Source organism: Lagenorhynchus albirostris, chromosome 3 (assembly GCF_949774975.1).
Source record: "Lagenorhynchus albirostris chromosome 3, mLagAlb1.1, whole genome shotgun sequence".
Taxonomy (NCBI): domain Eukaryota; kingdom Metazoa; phylum Chordata; class Mammalia; order Artiodactyla; family Delphinidae; genus Lagenorhynchus; species Lagenorhynchus albirostris.
This window is the reverse complement of record NC_083097.1, coordinates 92,729,524-92,743,952: the sequence shown is the minus strand read 5'-3', so window position 1 is coordinate 92,743,952 and position 14,429 is coordinate 92,729,524. Positions and strand designations below refer to the sequence as shown.

Below are 14,429 nucleotides of genomic sequence, written 5' to 3'. Positions count from 1 at the left end.
GAAGTGCAAGTCCTCACTACCCAATTTTTAAAAATTACTCTAAAACACCAATAATCAAGACTTCAGTATTGGTGAAGGACAAATATATAAATCAATGGGACATAATAGAGAGTCCAGAAATAGAGCCAAAGAAATAGGCAAACTGATTTTTGTCAAAGGTGCAAAGACAATTCAATAAAGGTAAAGTTTTCAACAATGGTGTTGAAACCACTGGACATTCATATGCATTAAAAATAAACCTCAACCTAAATATCACAACCTGTACAAATATTAACCCAAAATGGATCATGAATCTAAATATAAGACATATAACTACAGAACTTTTAGAAGGAAACATAGGAGAAAATCTTCATGACTAAGGATTAGGCAAAAGACTTCTTAGATGACACCTAAATCATGATTCATAAAAGAAAAAAACTGATTTTTTTAAAAAAATTTAAAAATACAAAAAATACTGTTATGAGAATTAAAAGCTACAGAGAGAAAAATAAATTTTTAATCACATATCTGACAAAGAACTTGTATTCCAAAAATATAATGAAATCCCCAAACTCAACAGTAAGAAAACAAATGATTTAATTTTTAAATGGTCAAAACACTTAGACAGGCACTTCACCAAAGATGGAGGGTGACTGCTAGAGGCTGAATGTTTGTGTGCCCTCAAAATTCTTATGTTGAAATTCTAATGCCCAATGTGATGATATTAGGAATCTTTCTGGGACCTTTGGCAGGTGATTAGACGATGAGGGCTGAGCCCTTATGAATGAGATTAGTGCCTTTAAAATCCCCTTCTACCATGTGAAGACACAGTAAGTAGTCAGCAATCTGCAAGCAGGAAGAGGGCTTGCACCCAAACTCAACCATGTTGGCACCTTGATCTTGGCCTTCCAGGCTCCAGAACTATGAGAAATAAATTTTGGTTGTTTACAAGCCACACAATTTGTAGTATTTTGTTATAGCATCCTAAAGAGACTAAGAGAGCACATGAAAAGATGGTCAATATTAATAGCCATTAGAGACATACAACTTAAAACGATGATCAGATGCTATCACACACCTAATAGAATGATGAAAATAAAATATACTAGCAATAGTAAGTACTGTCAAGTATGTGGAGCAACCAAGAACTCTAAGACATCGCTGGTAGGAATGAAAAATGGTATAGCCACTCTGGAAAACAGTTTGGCAGTTTCTTATAAAATAAAACATACACTTACCATATGATCCAGCAATCCCAGTCCTAGGTATTTACTCAAGAAATGGAAACATATTTCCACACAAAATACTGTACACAAATGTTTAGCTGTTTTACGTATAATCACACACACACACACAAAATGGAAAACAATCTAAATACCATTTGACAAGTAAATGGTTAAAAACAAAATGTGGCACATTCTATACAATGGAATACTACTCACGATAAAAAGAAATGAACTTCGATATACACAACTTGGATCACTCTTAAAGGCATTATGATGAGTGAAAGAAACCAGACCCAAAAGGTTACACACTGTATGATTTGTTTAAATGATATTCTCAAAAGGAGAAAGCTAGAAATGTCAGAGAACAGACCAATGGCTGGCAGGTGTTAAGGGTATATAACTATAAAGGGGTAGCATGAGGGAGTTTTGGAGGTGATGGAACTGTATCTTGATTGTGGTGGAAGTTACATAAATCTGTACATGTGTTAAAATTCATAAAGCTATACATCTAAGAAAAATTTGATTTTACTGTTTGTTAATTCTAGAAGTTAAATAAATTTTTTAAAACATTTACAGTAAACCTAACACTGAATGATGACACAACTAATTGGCCAAACAGATATTCTGAGAAGAGTAGGCAGAGTGAATAGCTAAAACTAGTCTCTGATGCTGGAAGGTGCCTGGTATATTCAAGGAATAGTGAGGAGGTCAATGTGGCTAAAGTGGAATGAGCAGAGGAGGAGAGTAGAGTAGAGAAGTTCAGAGATGTAATGGGGGACCAGATCATAAAAGGTGCTTATACCATTATAAGGACTTTGGCTTTGAGCGAAATGGGGAGTCGCTGAAGGGTTTTGAGCAACAGAGTAATATGAACTGATTTAATGTTTTTAAAGGACTACTGATTTCTGTGTTGAAAACAGATTGGTGGCATGAGGAACAGGAGAAAAGGGAAGACATCTTAGGAATGATGGTGGCTCAGTCCAGAGTAGTTATGACACATGTGGTGAGAAACAGCTGGAGTCTAGATATATTTTGAAGGTGAAGCCAAGAAAATTTTCTGATGGATTAGTTTGAGAGAAATAAAGGAATCATGGATGACTCCAAGTTTTCTGGCCTGAACAACCAAAAGAATGAAACTGGCATCAATTGAAAATAGGACAGCTTTAAGTGGAATAGATTGTGGGGAAAGAACTGTAGTTCAATTTTGAATATACAGAATTTGACATTTTATTAGACAGCCAAGTAGAAATTCATTTTTGGCTAGAAAGACCATGATGCATCCAGTGGCCCTGGCTATACTGACTGCACTGTATGGTCCTCTGGGTAGAGAGGAATCATGGAGAATTCAGGAGCATAGTGAGCATCTGTGCTGCGGGAAGCTTATTCAGACTGAGAGGTGTGGCCACTTGTGAATTATGTGTCCAGTTTTTCACCCTGGTGTTGATTCAGGGGTTAAGTTCATTTGACTTATTCCTTAACACTTTCTCTGTCTCAGGATATAAGGTTTTAAATGGTGAAGAATGAGTCTCTGAGCATAAATTCTTAAATGAACATGCCTTTTCTTGAAGTACTCATTTGAGATTATTCTTTCCTTATTGTCTATCTTTGCTGTAATTGGTAGAGTGAAGCTGGGTTGTTCAGTGGATGCAATAATGCAGTACCATCATGCAGTGTCCTGAGAACAAAAGGTCCACGGCTACATATTCTATTAATAAGCAAAGGATTTTATATAAAAACACGTCTTGGGATTTTCCCCATTCCCCTATCATAATAAGGCAATTTTTTTTTGAGGGGGAGGTATTGATATGAGGCCATCACCTTCTATTGCAATTTAGTATTCTTCAAAGTGTATGAAATTCATTAATATCTCAAGGGGTATTGTTGATCATTGTTACCTTAGTCCTACTATATAGTGTCAGAAATAACAAAATTTTAATGATTTAACAGAACTTCATTTAATAAGTATGTTTAAAGTTCATCTCTTCCAAAAAACAGCATTTTAATTACATTCAAATTGTGTTCATCTTAAATATCAACAAACTCATCATTTACATACAGGGATATATATTAGAAAACAGATGGAAATTAAAACAACTTCTATTTTTTAGAAGTTCTTACTTCCAAATTAGGACACTGTGAACTGCTAAATATGTACCTAAACAAAATGTATCCATTATCAGAAAACCACAACTTGCTCTAATAGGAAAAGAAGTGTAATACGCATATAGTGGAACATAATTCACATAGGCTTAATTTACAGTTATGTTTCAAAGTATAAAACAAACAAAAATCCTGTACCTACAAATACAGGCAAAAGTCACAGCCAACATTTTAAACTAATGCACCAACATATAATGCTCTCCCAGAGAAAGTAGAAGAGTTCCCAAGATTTTATGTTGACCCATGATTTTTCACTTCTTTGTTGTCAAATACAGAAGCAGAGGACTTAGAGTTTTCTTTTTGTCTTTAAATCATATTCATGTTGGTTTTTTGTTACATGGCAATGACCCAACTGCATCATGAGAAGTGCTATCAAACCTGTTCTATTTAGAACTCAGTAACCAAGACATTTCTTTGATTTCTCCCTGTACCTCTATTTCCCTTCAGAAAGCGTCTAAGGAAACTTCATAGACAATTGTGGTAAAGAGAGCAAACCAAATAATTCTGAGATGGCAAAGAAATACATGAGAGTTGGCACTAACATGGGTTTACAAAAAGTTATCCACCATTTATTAAACCACAAATGCAAAAAAAGAGAAATCTTACCTGGAAACATAAGTAGAATAAAAAGTACTAGAAAACAAATAGAAGGCATTTAGAATTGTGGCGTTTGGAGGCTTCAGTTTGGAAGACATAGAGAAACCAAGCTACCAGTAGCTGTTTAGAGCATTTCTTTTCAACTTGTATAATTTACTTAAATTTTTAACCTGTCTAAATCAACTTTCTCTAGCCAAAACAAAGAGATCATAATCACTGTTTTTATATCAGAGATGTGTGACGACTGTAATGTAGGAGAAAAGAATGTTTGGGACACATCAGGTTAAAAGAGGTAGCACCAGGAATAAAACTAAGCACTTAATCTGATCTGATCAAAGTCAGGGAGGAATTCTGCCTTTCTTCAATTTTTACTGCATTTCATAGTTGCAAAAAAAGAACATCCTTTCTTTTTTTTTCTTCCTTAATGTGCCTCAGGTTAAAAATGGCACAATGAATAGTCCTTAATCAGCACACATTATTTTTGAAAGGGACATTTTTAGATTTTGGTCATTTGCTTTTCTTTGCTTGTTTTTTAATGATAAATCTTTAGAGTTGACTCTTCTAAAACGTTGCTCAGATGGACAGATATAGTCAGACCTTTCTTAAAAGTAAACAATTTACTCTGCGTTAAAAAAAATCACCAATAAGAGTTCTAAGTCAGTGTTTCAAACAAATGAAATGTTTAACTTCAAATTAAGTATGTTTAACTGCTATTGTGTTAAATAATGAAACTATTTCATTCAATTATAAACATATTAACAAACATATAATCATTCCCTATGATCACTATAAAAATTAAATTATCCTTTTCTCTTTTATATGAAGATGGTGGTTCTAAAGCAACACTTTAAACCAGAAAAGCCCATTCAGAATAACACACAACCCCATTTCAGTTTTTGGAAGTCAGTGCATTCAGTGGTTATGAGTAGGCATGATGTTCTTCTGAAGCTAAGAAGTCTGGAAGGGTTAAAAAAAAAGAAGAAGAAGAGGAAGAAAAAGAAGAAAAAAAGAAAAGATAAATAATCTGAAAGATATCCTTAATGATCACAAATACTGCCAGTACTCAAAGTCAAGTATGGTATAACCTGAATGTCAATCAGTTGTGGTTTTTTCTCCCAATGAAAGGCGTTCCCATAACTGGAGCAACTGTTCACCAACCTGAGGTTCTAGTTCCTAGATAAACCAAAAGTCAGAATGAACATAAAAAGGACTAGACTGAATTTTTTATCATCAAAACCTATACTGATAAAAATGTAAGAAAATCAAATCAAATTCCATGTTTCTACAAGAACATGCTAAACTCCTATGTTATGCATTGCTCTAATTCTTTTCATTAAGATTCAGAATTGACTTCCAGATTTCCAAGATTGTAGTTAACCTGCATATATTGCAACTCTCTGTGACAAAATGGTAAGAAATTTCCAGGGAGTTCTTCTGCAATTTTTTCTATCTGGAAATAACGAATTTTGTTTTCATGGAGATTTAGCAAAAGCACTCAGCTTAAACTTCCAAAGGTTTATGGTGATACTTAGCATATTAGATGTTTGGGGTATTTTTCTCAAGAAACTATCTTGGATGACTATAAGGAATGTGACTTATTTCAAAATCATTATTATAGAATAAAAATGAAAATATTTTTATATATTTGAAAAGAGCATTTATAGTCCCCTTGTGACATCATGTGCACTTAAAAGGAACCCTAACACTTTTCATATGGTGATTTGAACTGAGTCACACTTGTTCAAATAAAGTATTAGATGTGACCTTAGGCAAGACTAGATAGATTCTCTGAATCTATTTTCTCCTATAAAATATTTGGCTAATAACTCATTTTAGGCCTAAGAATTGAACTACCTCATATAAAGAAGCTAGCCCAGTAGTCAATATATCAATATATGTTAATTCCCATCACCTTAACTAGTTTAAAATACATAGCAGCATCATGAAGGCAAAGCAAAGCATAATAAAAATAAAACAAGCCACAAAAATATTAAAAGGTTATTATTTATGTTATATCATTAGTTAAAGCCATAAAGAACTTAGATACTGTTGTTATCCTTAGACTTTAGTGAAATAACTTCAGAATTACACTAGGTTTTGATCATATCTTTAGTTAAACAGGAACCTCCAAGAATTGACTTGTGAAAGATTTTATATATGCAATGACAGAGCAAAGTCAAATTTACAAAATGTTAAAAAAAAACAGTGAGCTCTGTCAGGCACATTTGAAAGTAGGCTTTTAACTAGCACTTTTACAAATCTGAACCATTATCTCCCCATGTGCACATAGAATATACAATTTGTATTCTTGCATTTGCTCCTCAAACAAATCACTGAATAACATCCAAACAAAACAAAAAGAAGAGTGGAAGAAAAATATTAAATGCCATTGCATACCTGCCCATCTCTGCTTATCTGGACTTTCTTGTTGTCATTCCAAGGATTGAGTAAATGGTGTGCAAACTGAAAGGGAAGACTTTCTTTTCGTATCCACTCCACCTTAAACACTCCTCCTAGTCCAGCTGAACCCCAGTCCTGACTCTTCTCCCTTCCTATCTCAGAAGACATTCTAGAAAATCCCTGTGGGTAAAATGAGGGGAAATGGTGAAGGTGAGGATGACATTAAGACTCTGAATTCAATTTATCTGAGAAACTCTGAGTTGTTTTTTTTTTATTTTAAGGTAAAAATGTAATATAAAAATAATATAGAACAAAAATGCAGAAAGCCACCCATTGTTTTTTATAAAAAGATGAATTAGCAAATTTTAGAGGAGAGACCAATTCCAGCCTTCTAATATAATTTAAAATACAAACAGATATTTTCTAAATAATATATCATAGTTCTAAACCCACATTTATCCATTACAAATGGATACAATGTAACTTCTGGGTTTTTAATTCCAAAAATGATAATAATATCAAATAATAATTCATTATTTTATAAATTCAGATATACATCAAATAAAGATGAGTTAAGAAACACACTCAGTTTCCTGACAGTCAAAACTAATCTCTTTGGCCTATTTAAAATAAACATTTTATCAAAAAGTCACGCTTCTCATTACTTTTAATCCACCTGAGAAATAGTAAATCTAAAGTTGTCTCAAAAGGAAAAATTGTTTATCTGGAAAAGCTCTGGTAAAACAAGGCAAAAGTAAAGGGATCCCTATACATCATTCCTTTGAAGAGGTGCAATATATTCCTCATCCAAGCACAATGCATTCTTGCATTCCAATGCAATAAAAAGCCAGCTTCTTTTTAACCTCTATGATTTAAATGATCTAATCTGCAGACAGAAGAACAATGCCCTTTTACTGCTTCAGGATGGCTCACCTGGAAATGTCCAGATCCTTGAACAGAAAATATCAAGTAAACCATGCTGCTTTCCCAAAAGGCTCGGTTTAGCTTCCTCTCATTACTAGAGGTTGTAGACCAGATACCCTTCTGTTGAGAAATTTCAAGGTTTCTCAGATTGCTACTCTTCATTATGAAGTATCGAATAGGCATATTTGGTCTTGGTGAAGGAGATTTTGAGCCCTAAAAAAGGAAGTATAAATTCTTGAAAGGTAATTTGACCTTTCAAAATCAACAGGCTCCATTAAACATCTTCATAAATATATAAACCAAAATATTTTACCAAACAGTCAACAAATGCAAATAGCTCTATCATGCCTGAAAACCTACACAAGGCTCAATTAAAATGAGGTTAAAGAGCCAAAACCAAGCACTCATTTTCAGAGTATTCAAAATCCCTTATCAAGAAAGGATCCTGGGCTTCCCTGGTGGCGCAGTGGTTGAGAGTCCGCCTGCTGATGCAGGGGACACGGGTTTGTGCCCTGGTCCAGGAAGATCTCACATGCCACGGAGCGGCTGGGCCCATGAGCCATGGCCGCTGAGCCTGCGCATCCAGAGCCTGTGCTCCACAACGGGAGAGGCCACAACAGTGAGAGGCCCACACACCACAAAAAAAGAAAGACAGAAAGAAAGAAAGGATCCTGGTTTGCCAACTTTGATTTACACTCCAAATGTACTTTCAGAAAATATTTTAATAAACTTGCGAAGTCTGAAAACAAAACAAAAATTGCTCCAGCTTACCGCCTCGATACAGTTTCCAGGAAATGCGGGAAGGGAAACACAAACAGAATCCAATGGTCTTACTGAATTGCAGACACAGACCTTAGAGTTTAAAGGCCAAGGTAACTAGATTTTCCATGGCAGTGTACTATATAGAAGGAAGCTTCATGGGAAGAGAACTCCCAGGGAACTGCAGAAGGGGTTCCCAGAAGTTTTTGGCTAAGTAGTGACCTGCACATAGGTAAGAAAAAATGACCTGAGGCCAGGAAAGATCCAAAGGAAAAGAGTTCTTAGAGCTCACACACGGTTGGGAATACTTCATCTTATTCCAGACAGAAGAGAAAGAACTTGTAATACATAGTGCATTAGCCCACAGAAGGATCATACCTTAGTACTGGAACTAAATTAGTATCAGAATAAAAACTGCCCTGGATCCACCCTAACACTGCCTAAAAGCAAATCCCGGAAGGATTACACTGATTGCAACTAACTTAACTGTGTATCAGAAAAATGTCTAACACTATTTAAAGAAATACAACAAAAATATAGCAGCCAAACAAAATTTTAAGGAATGCAAACAACAGGAGAATATGACACACAACCAGAAAAAGATTAATCAACAGGAACAGAGTGAGATCTGACAGATGATGATATTAGGAGATAAGAATTTAAAGCAGCTATCCTAAATCTATGTGCTATGTTCAAGAAGGTGGAGGAAACATAAATGTGATGAGTGGGGAAATAGAAGGTATTTTTTTAAAGACCCAAAGGAAGTTCTGGAGATTAAAATATAATATATGAAGTAAAAATACACTAAAAAGAATGCACATCAGATTAAACATTACAAATAAAAATATCAGTGAATTTAAAGATGTAGCAATAGAAATGATCTCAAATGAAGGAAAGAGACAAAAACAACTGAAAAAAATGAAGAGAATATCAGTGACCCGTGGAACAATATCAAGTAGTCTTACATTTGTATACCTAGAGTTCCAGAGAAGAAGGACGAGAGATGAGATATAAAAAAAATATGAAAAAAATGGTGTTAAATTTCCCAAAATTGATGGAAACTATAAATATACAGATTAAACAGGAAATATAAAGAGAACCAGACCGAGTCATATCAAAATCAAATTGCTGAAAACCAGTGGAAAAAGAAAATCTTAAAAGCAGGTAGGGAAAAAAAGACAAATTATATATGGAGAAAGAAAGATAAGAATGATAGTAGACATCTCATGAGAAACTATGTAAACTACTAATATTATAATAATGAAAGAAAGTCACTGTTAACCTAGAATTATATACACAGTAAAAATATCTTTCAAAAATAAAGGTGAAAAAGAATTTTCACACAAAAGCTAGAAGAATTCATTTCCTGCAGATCTGTACTTAAAGAAATGTTAAAAGAAGGTTTTCAGCCAGAAGAATATGATCCAAGACAGAAATTCGTGTCAATACAAAAGAATAAAAAGCACAGGAAACTGTAAATATTGAGTAAATATACAGGACATTTTCCTAACTTTTGATAAAAAGATAATTGACTATGTAAATAAAAAGCAATACATTGTGGCATTTATAACATATGCTGAAAAAAAAATGTATGAAACCAATAACATAATGGATTGAAGGGTAAAATAAAAGTACATTATTGCAAGGTTCTCAAACTGTAACTGAAAGGGCATAATACTGATTCAGGATACATTAGGGTAAGGTAAAAATGACTTAACTAGTGAATTCTATCAAACATTTAAGGAAGAAACAATACCAAATCTATACATCTCTTCCAAAAAATTGAAGTGGAAGGAACACTTCCCAACTAATCTTTAAGAGTGCAGCATTATCCTGATACCAAAACCATCCAAAGATAACATAAGAAAAGATAACTAGAGAATAATATCTCTCATAAACAAAGATCCCTCATTTAACAAAATTTTTGATTGAACAAAATCACATCTAGCAATATTTTAAAAGGATAATAGATTATGACCAAGAGAGGTATAAACATTAGAAAATCAATCAATGAAATCCATTATATTAACAGACCAAAAAAAAAAAAAGAATTGTGTTATCATTTCAATAGATGTAAAAAAAACAAAACACTGAGTATAATTCAATGCTTATTCCTAACAAACCTTCTTATCAAACTAGATCCAAAAGAAAACATCCCACTAAATGGTGGAAGACTTAAGATTTACCCTCTAAGGTCAAGACAAAGAGGAGGGCTCTCAGCATCTTTATTAAATATTTTATTGCAGGTTCTAGCCATAGATATAAGGCAAGAAAAGAAATAAACGGCGTTCACTTTGGAAAGGAAAGAAGTAAAACTACCTTTATTAACAGCATGATTGTCCATGTAGAAAATCCTGAGAGATCTACATAAAAAGCTAATAGAATTAATAAGTGAAGTAAGGTCATAGGATATAGGATAAATATACAAAAATCAAATGTATTTCTATATGATACCAATGAACTGAAACTTAAAATTTAAAAAGAACAACAGCATCAAAAATATAAACTATTTAGGAATAAATGTAACAAAAAAACTGTAATATTTGAACTCTGAAATTCACAAAACACTGTTGAGAGAAATTAAAGACTATCTAAATAAATGCAGCTATGCTTATGGATTGGAAGACTAAAAATTGTTAATTGTAGATTTTCAAGTTGATCTATAGATTTAGTGCAATTCCACTCAAAATACCAAAAAGTTTTTCTGTAGAAATTGACAAGCTTCTTCTAAGTTTATACAAAAGCACAAAGATTGCAGAAGAGTGAAAACAATTTTGCAAAAGAAGAACAAAGTTGGAGAAAAATCATTAACTGATTTCAAGACTTACTAGGAAGCTATTATATAATCAAGTCACTGTAGCACTGGCAAAGGAGAAGTATGCAGATCAATGAAATAGAGTCCAAAAAGTAGAAAACATATTTATGGTCAATTGATTCTTGACAAAGGTGCCAAGGTAATTCAATGAAAAAAAGATCTTTTCAACAGATGGCTCTGGAACAACTGTACAGGCAAACACCAAAAAATTATCGTTCACCCACCCATACTATAAACAAAAATTAACTTGAAATTAATTAATTCAAGGTATATGAAATAGATCATATACCTATCAATACATGTAAAAGTTCCAACTGTAAAATCTCTAGAAGAAAGCACAGGAGAAAATCTTGGGTTAGGCAAGGACTTCTCAGGACACCAAAAATATGAACCCTAATACAAAAAACAGATGAAACCAAAATAGAAAAAAATAGATTAAATGGATTTCCATCAATATTTGTTCTTTAAAAGACAACTGAATCGCTTTGCTGTACACCTGAACCTAATACAATATTGTAAATCAACTATACTCCAACATATAATAAAAATTAAATTAAAAATATAAAAAAAATAAAGTAAATAAGCAACAAGGATACATTGTACAGCACAGGGAAATACAGCCATTATTTTGTAACAACTTTAAGTGGAGTATGATCTATAAAAATATCGAATCACTATGTTGTACACATAAAACTAATATACTATTGTAAATCAAGCATACCTCAATAAAAAATAAAAAATTTTTAAAAACACTCATAAATAAATAAAGTGATGGGTTACATGAGAAAAAAAAAAAAGACACCATTAAGAAAATGTAAATGCAAGCACAGACTACTAGAAAAAATGTTCAAAACATAAAATTAAGACTTGTATCCAGAATATACTAAGAAACGCTTACAACTAAATAAAAAAAGACAACCAATAAACAATGTAAAGAGGTTAACAAAAATTTGCACAGATATTTCACCAAAGAAGATTCAGAAATGGTAAAAAAGCACATGAAATGATGCTCAACATCCTTAGTCCCTGGGGAAATGCAAAGTAAAACTACAGTGGAGTATCACTATATACCCACGAGAATGGCTAAAATTAAGAGACTAGTAATGTTAAGTATTGTTATGAATACTGAACAAATGGAATTCTCATAGATTATTGAAGGGAACAGAAAATAGTACAGCTGTTTCAGAAAACAGTTGAGTAGTTTCTTGTAAAGTTACACTTACCATACAACCCAACAAACCTACTCCTGGGTATGTACCCAAGATTAGAAAACATATCTACACGTAAAGATTTGTACCTGAATATTATTCATAATAGTCAAAAAGTAGAAATGATCCAAATGTCCATCAATGGTAAATAGATAAACATACTGTGGCATATCCATACAATGGAATACTACTCAGCAATAAAAAGTAATAAACTAATAATACACTCAATAATACAGATGAATTTCAAAAGTGAAATAGCCAGTCATAAAAAGCTATATATATTCCATTTACAGGAAGTTCCAAAAAAAGCAAAATTCCCAGAACAAAGAGTAGTTTAGTGGTTGCCAGAATCTAGGGGTGATGGGCATGTTCTCTACATGACTATAGTACAGTTACATGATTGTATACATTCGTCAAAATTCACTCAATTGTACAGTTTAAATCCGTGAATTTTATTGTGTAAATTATGCCTTAATAAAGGCACTTTAAAATTAAAAACAAAAAAACAAAACTTAAAACCTAAGAATGCAAATCTGCAAAAACACTGCTTTTCCTCTTATTTAACAAGAGTAGTTCAGCAGACATTTTCACCAGAACCACATCATATAGCTAACGAACACTAATCGAATACTCAGGTACTAACAATGCAGGAAAGTAAATGTAAACATATTCTAGACATTTGAAGTCATTCGTATTACAAATTTTTTAAAAGATACATAGTTCTCAATTCTTTATCAACATTTCCTATCTTCCTAACCCCATCCAGTCTTGTGTTTTTTAATATAACCATTGAATTGGAGAAATCAATTAAGAATTGAAAGAAACTATTGTTTTCAATTCTGAAGGTATGAACCAAAATTAATTTAAGAAAATCTTCTTGTCATTTGTTTTGAACAAAAAAAGGTTCTAAAGATACAGAAAGGAAATCATGAACTGCCTAGCTACATGCCATCAGTGAATGACCTATTAGGTTTAAAACACCCCAAGATGATAATAACCTAAAATACCTGGCAAGCAGGAAAAAACTAAAATATTTACTCAGTTTGTCAGCTTCTATTTATATCTAGAACAGAGGCCATGATTAGTCACTTAAAAACAATTATTTTATAATTTTGTTTAAATATGTAACATCAGATTTGCTACAAATCCTTGATACTCTACCTTTCCTGAGGATGGAGGAGAAGGACTAGCACAAGGACTTTGATAATTATTGCTGTCTGTATTCACAGAAGACTGATCTGACCTGTCATCAGTGCTTCGTTTAGGATGTAAAATTCCTCTATCTTTGTACTTCTGAGGTGGGTGCAGTGCTGGAGATGGAGATTTCATCAATACTCTTGAGTGAAAATGAGGAAGCAAAGATCAGTTATACATAAGTTCATAATACAAAGCACAGTCCATTTCAAACCAAAGCTCCAATGACACTTTGATTTATGGAATAGTATTTAAAAAGGCAATTTCATTCTTCAATTACATTTAGATGTAAGAGTTGTATTATTACAGTATACTTACAAAAACAATATTTAAAATAATACAAAAATACATTTAAAACAACCTATAAAAATCTTTAACTTAATATTAAATACCCAAGTATTATTCCCTTACAAAACTCCTAATCTCTTTTAATGTCAGTCCAGGAGAAGTCCTTAACAATTATAATGTCTTATATTGATGTTTAATGTCTTTTAACATTATAAAATTAATTAAATATACCTGTGCTAATGGCCTTTACTAGAATATCACTGACTCCGCTTCCATTCCACTTTCATATAATATCGTAAAGCCAAATACAATAGATTTCAAAAGCATACTAAAAATTACAGTATGGTAAAGTGGAAATAAGACAGGACTAGAGTCAGGAGAGAAGGTTTTTGGGACAGTACTAAATTTACAACTAACGAGGCAGGTGATCCTGGGCAAGTCTTAATTTATCTGAGTTTTAATTTCCTTACCTGTTAGATAAAGGGAGTAAATTAGATAAACGCTAAGATTCTTCTGTTTTAAAATTCTATCAATAAATGCAGCAAAAACGGCAGTCAGGAATTTTATAATTTTTTAAAAAGTATACATCTTAGTGGAACAACCAGACATTAAAAAAAAGACATTAAGTACTTCCTAAAGTAGTGCAATATAAAGTTCATAGCACTACCTATAAAATATTCTTGCCAAAACACTGGATCTAATCAAGCCCTGAGAGTTAACCACCATTTTCCATGAAATACATAGGGTATAGCAATAAAAAGAAACCAATACAGAATGTGGTACATCTAATACCACTGACCTCATTCCCTAAAAAAAGTCAGCAGAGGAACTAACTGCTCTAGATCACAAGAGATTCAAGAAACAAGACACCCTAATACA

The 14,429-nt window shown here is 32.7% G+C and overlaps 1 protein-coding gene across 2 annotated transcripts in view; it reads right to left on the bottom strand.

Moving 5' to 3' along the window:
- Positions 1-559: 559 nt before the first annotated feature.
- Positions 560-14,429, bottom strand: part of YTHDC2 (YTH N6-methyladenosine RNA binding protein C2) — a 68,552-nt gene continuing 54,682 nt past the window's right edge. Inside the window, exons 26-30 of one of the 2 annotated variants that reach the window (XM_060143405.1) lie at positions 13,230-13,404; positions 7,296-7,499; positions 6,360-6,542; positions 5,048-5,135; positions 560-4,919 (exon numbers count right to left, since the gene is read on the bottom strand). In XM_060143405.1, coding sequence (XP_059999388.1) covers positions 5,055-5,135; positions 6,360-6,542; positions 7,296-7,499; positions 13,230-13,404 — 643 coding nt within the window. In that variant the 3' untranslated portion in view covers positions 560-4,919; positions 5,048-5,054. Of the gene's footprint in view, positions 5,136-6,359; positions 6,543-7,295; positions 7,500-13,229; positions 13,405-14,429 lie in introns of both variants that reach the window. The other variant, XM_060143404.1, reaches the window with a different exon arrangement.